The sequence below is a fragment of the Mus pahari genome, chromosome 10, assembly GCF_900095145.1.
Source record: "Mus pahari chromosome 10, PAHARI_EIJ_v1.1, whole genome shotgun sequence".
NCBI classification, from domain to species: domain Eukaryota; kingdom Metazoa; phylum Chordata; class Mammalia; order Rodentia; family Muridae; genus Mus; species Mus pahari.
Genome location: NC_034599.1, coordinates 94,255,012 through 94,264,114, shown reverse-complemented (window position 1 = coordinate 94,264,114; position 9,103 = coordinate 94,255,012). Strand labels below are relative to the sequence as shown.

General features: G+C 48.8%; 1 protein-coding gene and 1 pseudogene across 2 annotated transcripts in view; one reads left to right on the top strand and one right to left on the bottom strand.

Moving 5' to 3' along the window:
- Positions 1 to 8,737, top strand: part of Pccb (propionyl-CoA carboxylase subunit beta) — a 53,363-nt gene extending 44,626 nt beyond the window's left edge. For both annotated transcript variants that reach the window (XM_021206031.2, XM_029543449.1), the window contains exons 10-15: positions 264 to 387; positions 5,668 to 5,775; positions 5,923 to 6,023; positions 6,337 to 6,435; positions 7,166 to 7,265; positions 7,966 to 8,737. In XM_021206031.2, coding sequence (XP_021061690.1) covers positions 264 to 387; positions 5,668 to 5,775; positions 5,923 to 6,023; positions 6,337 to 6,435; positions 7,166 to 7,265; positions 7,966 to 8,087 — 654 coding nt within the window. In that variant the 3' untranslated portion in view covers positions 8,088 to 8,737. The remainder of the gene's footprint in view (positions 1 to 263; positions 388 to 5,667; positions 5,776 to 5,922; positions 6,024 to 6,336; positions 6,436 to 7,165; positions 7,266 to 7,965) is intronic.
- Positions 1,417 to 1,671, bottom strand: LOC110327232 (annotated as a pseudogene).
- Positions 8,738 to 9,103: the final 366 nt, after the last annotated feature.

Genomic DNA, 9,103 nt, shown 5'->3' with positions numbered 1-9,103 from the left:
CTGTGCTGTGCTGTGCTGTGCTGTGCTGTGCTGTGCTGGGCTGTGCTGGGCTGGGCTGTGCAGGGCGGGGCTTGCAGGGCTGGGCTGGGCTGGGCGGGGCTGGGCTATGCTGGGCTATGCTGGGCTATGCTGGGCTATGCTGTGCTGTGCTAGGATGTGCTGGCCTGAGCTATCTGTTGTCCTTTGTAAGGCTGTCTGTGGTTATGTATCATAGCATTTTTGTCTCAATCATTTTGAGCTCAGGAGGAAATTTATTCCCACAGGTGATTGACGAGAGAGAGTTTTTTGAGATAATGCCCAGTTATGCAAAAAACATTGTCGTTGGCTTCGCAAGAATGAATGGGAGGACCGTCGGAATTGTTGGCAACCAGCCCAATGTAGCCTCAGGTAGGACAAGGGCCCCAGAAAACTGTTTGGTTTTGGGGACCAGAGCTGCCTGTACTCTTGGTGTCCTGTTTGCTGTCTGCCCTCCCACGACCAGGGGAGAAACAAAGGCATGCTGGGAAGGTGTCTTTCTCTCCTAATGTTAAATGTTTCCAAAGCTCCTTCCAGTTGGACTCCCAGGGTGTAAAGGTAATGTTCTTTCTTAGCTTAGAAGTTCTCTGTTTTTAGGGATGCATTTCTTTTTTCATTTCTTTTTTTTTCTTCTAACTGTAACCAGCTTTATTAAAGATACTTTTCATAAACAATCATGGTATTTCAGGCAGGACATGGACAATCAACAATATACAAGAACTCCCAAATTCCCTTCTTGTATAGGCTACCAAAATCAGAAAGCCACTCTAAAACCCAGTGAAGTCTTCATTCAATGCTTAGAGCAAGGGTGGACATCTCACAGTAAGGATGTTGTTTAACAACTTTTCATGAGCCGATCCTGACTTTCAGGAAACGAACATGGCAGAATTATCCATCTGAAGATCTACAATCTTTTATAAAAGCAACCAGCTCTCTTCTGAGAACACTCAAAGTCTACATTGCCCAATAGACTGGAAGACCAATTTTGGGGGCCAGTTTCTAACAGGTCTCTGGTTTTTAAGGGAATTAAGTCTATATTGATTGTACAGGGGGAAGAGGATATAAAAATGAATTTATAGTTTTCCCAGACCACAAGGCATTGTTGTGTCTGGGTGGCCACCTAGGTCAAGACCAGGATGTCTCTCCTGGGAGCCAACAGGAGCCTTCCAAAATTATCAGGGAAAGAGGTTTTCTGTCTTCAATCCAGCTTGGGAGAGATTTTGTTACTGACACATGATCCTTCCTCCACCCAGTAATGAAGTGTTCTGTGTGCTAACAATATAGCTTTAAAAAAAAAAAAGAAGTAAAACGAAATTCTGCATTTTTATAAAACTTGATAAAAAATAGTATTTCAAATTGTACAGTCACCAGAAGTGCACAGTTATCAAAAGTGGACACACGTCACTTGGCATCTCCAGCACCTTTAGCTTTCTGTGCCTGGGCTGTTTTGGCATCTCCATTTTCTGCATTATTGTCGGCTTTTCCCTTCTTCCCCTTGGGTACCTTCTCTCCCTCCTTCGCAGGGGCCTTTTTAGGCTTGGGCTCTGGCTTTGGGGGAGCAGGTTTGGCAGACAACCTTGCAGATCTTCTCTGTGGCTCCTCCTTCGCCTTGGCTTTGTCTCCTTTAGCATCCCCTTCAGCCTTTCTTTTGGGCATGGTGGTGGCAGGGGACATTGGCGCTGCTCGGGTTTGATCTGTCTGGGGGTTGTCCTCGCTGCTGCTTCACACTGCTCGGGCTCCAGGGGGGCGGGGATTATACCTAAGGATGCCTTTCTGTTGCCCTTTGTTGAGGGGGCTGGTGTCTTTGTTGTGCCGCAAGTGTCTTTGGCAGTTGCTTCAGACATAGTTGTCAGCACCTGAGACACAAACAGCATGTCTCACATTGGGTGATGTGGCCAGATCTGAGTCACAGATGGCTGAGGGGACCCTCTTATAATGGTGCCATGTGGGTGAGGACTGTGGGCACTGCTTCCATCCACTGTGGTCCCTCATCTTTAGAAAACAAAATTCAGGCTGGGCGTAGTGGCTTACCCCTTTAATCCCAGCACTTGGGAGGTAGGGGCAGGCACATCTCTGTGAGTTTGAGGCTAGCCTGGTCTACAAATCAAGTCCTGGATGGCCAGAGCTATTGCACAGAGAAACCCGGTCTCAGAAACACACACACACACACACACACACACACACACACACACATACATCAGTGTTGCTGTCAGTGGATGTGGTAGCACATACCTATAGTCATGACACTCAGGTAGGGTGAAGAAGAAAAATCCTGAGTTCAAGGTCAGCCTGGGTTGCATCAGCAAGACCTGCTTAACAGAAACAGTAGCAGCAACAGAAATCACACCCCATGACCAATTTCCTTATAGCATTTACTACATTCCCTGTGGGCAGCATAACTGACACTTCCAAAACCTTTGTCACCTTAGGCACATACTTGTGTCCCACTAACAGCAACTCCCTATCTATCTGTCTATCTCCCCCATCCACCCCCACACACTTTCTTTCTCTCTTTTTGTCAGACAGCATCTCACTGTATAGCCCTGGCTAGCCTCAAGTCCCACTGGCCTCTGCTTGCCCAGTGTTCAATCCTGGGCCGTGTTTGGATTGTCCCTGTGTCTTCTCTAAGCATTATATGATTTTAGCCCTTATATTTAGGTTGAGTTGAATGTGAGTTCATTTTGTATGTGGTGTGTGGTCCAGCTTTGTTCTGTATGTGAAAATCCAGTTACCTCTGTTTCTATATTTGGGGTGAGAGGGTAGGCTGACTCTGGACCACCTTTTTGGTTTTGATTTTAAGTAGACTTTATATAAGCAAACTGAAAAGAAGATTGTATGTGCATGTATTGTTGCGGGTGTCTTTTCATACTTTCTATGTAGACTATTATGAACTCTAGCTATTATTATTCACAGACAACATACTTTTTGTATGCCTTTTCTATAGGGTTTTTTTTTATTATTTTCTTTATTTACATTTCAAATGCTATCCCGAAAGTTCCCTATACCCCCCCCCCNCCCCTGCTCCCCTACCCACCCACTCCCACTACTTGGCCCAGGCCTTCCCTTGTGCTGGGTCATATAAAGTTTGCAAGACCAAGGGGCCTCTCTTCCCAATGATGGCTGACTAGGCCATCTTCTGCTGCATATGCAGCTAGAGACACGGGCTCAGGGGGTACTGGTTAGTTCATATTGTTCCACCTACAGGGTTGCAGCCCCCTTCAGGTCCTTGGGTACTTTCTCTAGCTCCTCCATTGGGGACCCTGTGCTCCATCCACTTCGGTGTTTGCCAGGCACTGGTATAGCCTCACAAGAGGCCGTTTTGTTGTTTTGTTTTGTTTGAGTCAGGGTCTCTCTATATAGATAGCCCTGGCTGCCCTGGAGCTCACTATATATAGACCAGACTGGCCTTGAACTCACAAATAACCACCTACCTTTGCCTCCCAAGTGCTGGGATTATAGGCCTGTACCACCAAACCTGGCATTCAATGATTTCCTTGAATTAGCTAGTAGAATGTAGAAATGCAGTGAGTGGGTCTCCAGAAGCAACTTTGAACTTAGTACGTAGACTAGGCTGGCTTCCAGCCTGCATGCCCCTGTCTCAGCTCCATGCTTCATTCCTGCTTGTCCTGTGAGAGTGTCTCTCTCATCGTTAGATACCATGATGGCTGTAAGATTTTGGTAGATGAGCCAGGCATGGTGGCGCACGCCTTTAATCCCAGCACTTGGGAGGCAGAGGCAGGCAGATTTCTGAGTTCAAGGCCAGCTTGGTCTACAAAGTGAGTTCCAGGACAGCCAGGGCTATACAGAGAAACCCTGTCTCGAAAAAACAAAAAACAAACAAACAAAAAAAGATTTTGGTAGATGTTTTGTAAAAGTACCTCTTATTCACCAGATGTAATTGTTATCTTGGAGGCTTACTGCTGATTTAGCTCACACTTTCTAGTTCTTTCTGAACTTGGGCTAGCTAGTGAAACTTAGCTATTCTGACTCAAACTCCTCTTTAATCTGACTGATTCAATCTGGCTTCTCTTGGGCAATTTGTTCTAATCTTCTGGCTCCTTATTCTCTGGCTTCAATGGCCTCAGCTGACCTGCTCTGAACCGCAGTTGCACCGTACTGACTGAACTAATTTTCCAACAATCACTCCAGTCTGAACTGCTCCAAACTGAACTCAACCCATGGCATTGCCTGAACACAACTGAACTGCATTTCACTGAACTGGCCTCTCTGTACCCCTGCCTGGCCATCTCACCAGGGGTATGTGTACGCAGCCAGTTTGTGTACGCACGCATGGGTGTTGCTAGGAGAGGAACCTAGGGTCTCATTTGTGCTAGGCAGGTGTTCCGCTGAAGAGACATTTGCAGAGTTTGTGGAGGTCAGAAGAGGGCATTGGACCCTCCCGTAGCTGGAGTTTCTGATGGCTGGGAAGCAAACCTGGGTCCTCTGCAAGAGCAGCCAGCGCTCTTCACTGGTGAGCCGTCTCTCTTGTCCCTACTGCTAGTTTTTAAACATGAATAGATATCTAGTTGCATTTTCTGTGTATTTCAGTTTGTTTCTGTGTTTCTGTGTATCATCGTAGGAAAGCTTTTCTCTCTTTTGTTCAGTATTTTTCTGGGTGTGTTCATGTATGTGCACATATGTGTGGAGGCGAGAGGTTCATGCAGGAACTTTCTTGTCTTAGTTTGAGTTTTGTTTTCTTCTTTTTTTGTTTGTTTGTTTTTTGTTTTGTTTTGTTTTTTCGAGACAGGGTTTCTCTGTATAGCCCTGGCTGTCCTGGAACTCACTTTGTAGACCAGGCTGTCCTTGAACTCAGAAATCCTCGTGCCCCTGCCTCCATTGTGCTGGGATTAAAGGTGTGTGCCACCACAACTGGCTTTAGTTTGAGTTTTGTTGCTGTGAACAGACACCATGACCAAGGCAAGTCTTATAAAGAACAACATTTCATTGGGACTGGCTTACAGGTTCATAGGTTCAGTCTAGTACCATCAAATGGGAACATGGCAGTGTCCAGGCAGGCATGGTGCAGGAGGAGCTGAGAGTCCTATATCTTCATCTGAAGGCTGCTAGCAGAATACTCACTTCAAGGAAGCTAGGACAAAGCCCATGCCCACGATGAGATACCTACTCCAATAGGCCACACCTACTCCAACAAGGTCACACCCTCTAATAGTACCACTCCCTGGGCAGAGCATATGCAAACCATCAAATTTCTCAATAGCTCAGGTCTATATTTTGGGGACAGGGTCAGTGTCTCTCTCTCTCTGAATCTGGAGGTCACTAATCGGTGCAGCCGGCCACGAGCCCCAGGATCTTCCTGTCTCTGCTCTCCCACCACAGCACTGGGATTCTGTGACAAAGTCACCATGGTGCCCGACTTTCACGTGTGTGTTGGGGGTCTGAATTCAAATCTCATCCTGTGTGACAAGCCTTTTATTAGCTGACCCAATCTCCTTGTCCCAATTTCTTTTTATTGACTCCCATTCGGCTGTGAGCCATTACTGATTTCTTTGTTACTGTCACTGTGTTTATGCATTGCGGGGTTTGATAATCTGCTTTAAAAGTCTGTGAAGGTTTTGGATCGGTTGCCATGTCCTTACGTGACGGAGCTGAGGCCGTCGAGGCGCTTACCACGGACAACGTTTCTCCTTGTAGGGTGCTTGGACATTAATTCATCTGTGAAGGGGGCTCGTTTTGTCAGATTCTGTGACGCATTCAACATTCCCCTCATCACTTTTGTTGATGTCCCTGGCTTCCTGCCTGGTGAGTCTCTGACACGGGTTGGGCCGCAGAGGCGGTTGTCTTCAGTGCAACTCTCTCAAGGTCCCCAGAGCCCTGGTGAGGATGGTCTCAGCCGTGAGACCTTGTAAGGGCTTTTACAGTAGCCGGTAACTCTTCCTCATGACCTAGGCACGGCGCAGGAGTATGGGGGCATCATCAGGCATGGTGCCAAGCTGCTCTACGCGTTCGCCGAGGCAACTGTGCCCAAAATCACAGTCATCACCAGGAAGGTGAGGACCTCCCCTCAGAGCTGATGCCCCCACACTCCCAGAAGCATGGCTGAGGTGGTCTGCCACAAGTGTGGCCTGGCTTGGAAGGAGACATGCCTCCTGCTCACTCCTGTGAAATGTCTAGCAGGCTCTTTCCAGTGCTGCACTTGGGTTGCAGGGGTGTTGATGGCACTGGTGGCAGGTGGTGTGTGCTATGAACCTTAGGGGGCCAGTAGGGCACGGCCCCACCGCCTTCCCTTGCCTTCCTGCCGTGCTTGGGGGCGTGGTGTGCTTCTCCCTGGCATTGACACTCTGGCATCTGGGTTTGTTCTAGGCCTATGGAGGTGCCTATGATGTCATGAGCTCCAAACACCTTCTTGGTGACACCAACTATGCCTGGCCCACAGCTGAGATAGCAGTCATGGGAGCAAAGGTAAAGACCTGGAGGCGTACCTTCCTGGGCCGGGGACCTCTGGTGATAAAGTCCTGTGTGGCTGGGCAAGAGCCTAGGTCAGGCCTGGAGGGAAGTCTCCTTCCTCATCAGTACCCCCACTCACCCACCCACCCCCACCCCCGGTCGTCCCACAGCTGGCACATGGGTGACTTCAGGGCAGAGGAAAGGACCCAGGACGAGAGGGGCAAGTCAGCTGAATTTACCTGTGGGAGGGAGGTCAGAGCTTTTCATCACCTCATGTCAGCCCAAAGCCACCCTTCTCCACCCACTAGAAGCTAACCTTACTTCTGTCCTGGGCAGTGCTTCCCCGGCATTGAAAAGGCTGTCAGGGTTGAGCCAGGTGACTCCCAGGGTGCCAGAGATGACTAACACATGCTCCCACTTGAAGGCCAAGCCTTCCACGCGTGATTCCTGAGGAGTGTGTTGTGTCCCAGGGCTTGGGGTAGTGAAGGAGGAAAAGCCACACTTAGTGGAAACCAGGCCAAGCACACTGGCTTCAGTGAACGATCAGGAGCGCAAGGGGAGAGGGATGGGGCTGGAGCTGCCGCCCAACTTTCTGTCCATGAGTGCTGCATGTCTGCTGCATGTGTGACCTGCCTCTTTGCTCTGATGCGCTGTGAAATTCACAATCACACCGAGTGACAAGGAGCTGCTGGCTCTGTCTGGGTTGGGACCCCACTCTGGGGAAACCTTAACTTCTCTCTGACAGGGTGCTGTGGAGATCATCTTCAAAGGGCACCAAGATGTGGAAGCCGCCCAGGCAGAGTACGTGGAGAAGTTCGCCAACCCTTTCCCTGCAGCCGTGAGAGGTGAGCCCACGGGGGTGTGCATCTGCCCAGTCATTTGCTTGTTCTTTCTGGAAAGTCTTACATGGCTACCTTTTGTCTTTGCATTTGTATCTGTTGCCTGGGGGAGTGATGGGGCCGTCCCTGGGCAGGAGCCGGGTCTATGCAGTAGGTTTATGCAGTGTGCTGTTTTTAGGTGTTGGCCCAGTCATCCAGCCCACCCCAGACCTGGTGGATCCACTTCTCTTCCCCTCACTGTGTCCTGGGTTCTGCTAGGTGACTCTTTGAGTTTTGCTGGGGTTTTCTCTTGGCTGTAATCAGCCAATGGCTTGACAGTCTGTCTGTGTATATATGACGTATGTGTGCATGTGTCTGTGGAGGCCAGAAGAGGGCGTCAGAGATCCCTCTGAGCTGGGACTACTGACAGTTCCTGGTGTGGCTTTAGTGACTCCCAGCTCAGGTCCTCTGGAAAAGCAGCAGTGCTCATAACCTCTAAGCCATCTCTCCAGCCTCATCCATGTTTTCTTAATTTCCTTTCCTTTCCTGTCCATCCTGGCAGGGTGGAGGCCCTGGATCCATGCAGGAAGGGAGAGGCCACATTTTCCTTACATTGTCTAATGCTTTTATGCCAGAGGTTGGGAGCCTGGCAGTGGGGCTGAGCGTGGGGCTGCGGTGGTTGACCTCGGTCACGCACACGGTGATGGCTTTGTCTTCGACTCACCAGGGTTTGTGGATGACATCATCCAGCCATCCTCTACTCGTGCTCGGATATGCTGTGACCTGGAAGTCCTGGCCAGTAAGAAGGTCCATCGTCCCTGGAGGAAACATGCCAATATCCCACTGTGATCAGATTGAAGGAACTAGAGCAACAGTTGGAAAGCTGGCCTTTTGCAGCCTACCCCTGCCTTTTACAATCATGAAAAAACGGATCTACGTATCTTGGACACTGATTGATTTGCATAAAGAGTTCTTGTGCCTGGAGTAAAACTATGTGCTCTATTTAAATCTTCACTGGTACTTTTTGAAGAAATATTTCATTGTGATAGTAAAAATCTCAATCTTAAACAAGAAAGCCAGAAGGAGGTGGGGGACAGAATTGTAGTTGCCTGCCTCTGACTCTGACTCACACTGATGTGGATACGATTCTTGTGGCCCTCAGAGGTCGACATGTTGGAGCTTGGATTCCCTGTGGGGTGGTGAGAGGAGAGAGATAGTGGGAGGCGCTGTGGTCAGCTGGGCTGGGCTCTGTGCTAAAGAGGCTGAGTTCTTAGTCTTTCCTCAGCGGCTTGATGGCTGTGTGATGTCTCGATATTCCCCCACCCCACGCGGGCTCCACGGTGTGACACACCAGGAGGGTTGTCACCAGAGCTTCACTGGTGGTAGTGCCTTGCCATTGGATCTTAGAATTATGAGCTAACTAAATCCTAAACCTCTTCATAAAATTAACCTGCCTTCAAGATTTTGTTATAGTAATAAAAACAGATTAATTCAACATACTTGTGTGTTGTTTCTCCCCCCCCACCCAAGGAATTAATTTTAATGCTTGGGTAAGATAATGTGGCTTTGAAGCAGCTTATTTTATAGGCCTCAGTTTCTTTCTTTCTTTTTTTATTTTAATTTTTTATTAGATATTTTCTTTATTTGCATTTCAAATGTTATCCCTTTTCTTGGTTTCCCTTCCAAAAACCTCCTACCCCCTTCCCCCTCCCCCTGCTCGCCAACCCACCCAATCCCACTTCCTGGCCCTGGCATTCTCCTATACTGGGACACTGAGCCTTCACAGGACCCAGGGCCTCTCCTCCCATTGATGACCAACTAGGCCATCCTCTGCTACATATGCACCTAGAGCCATGAGTTCCACC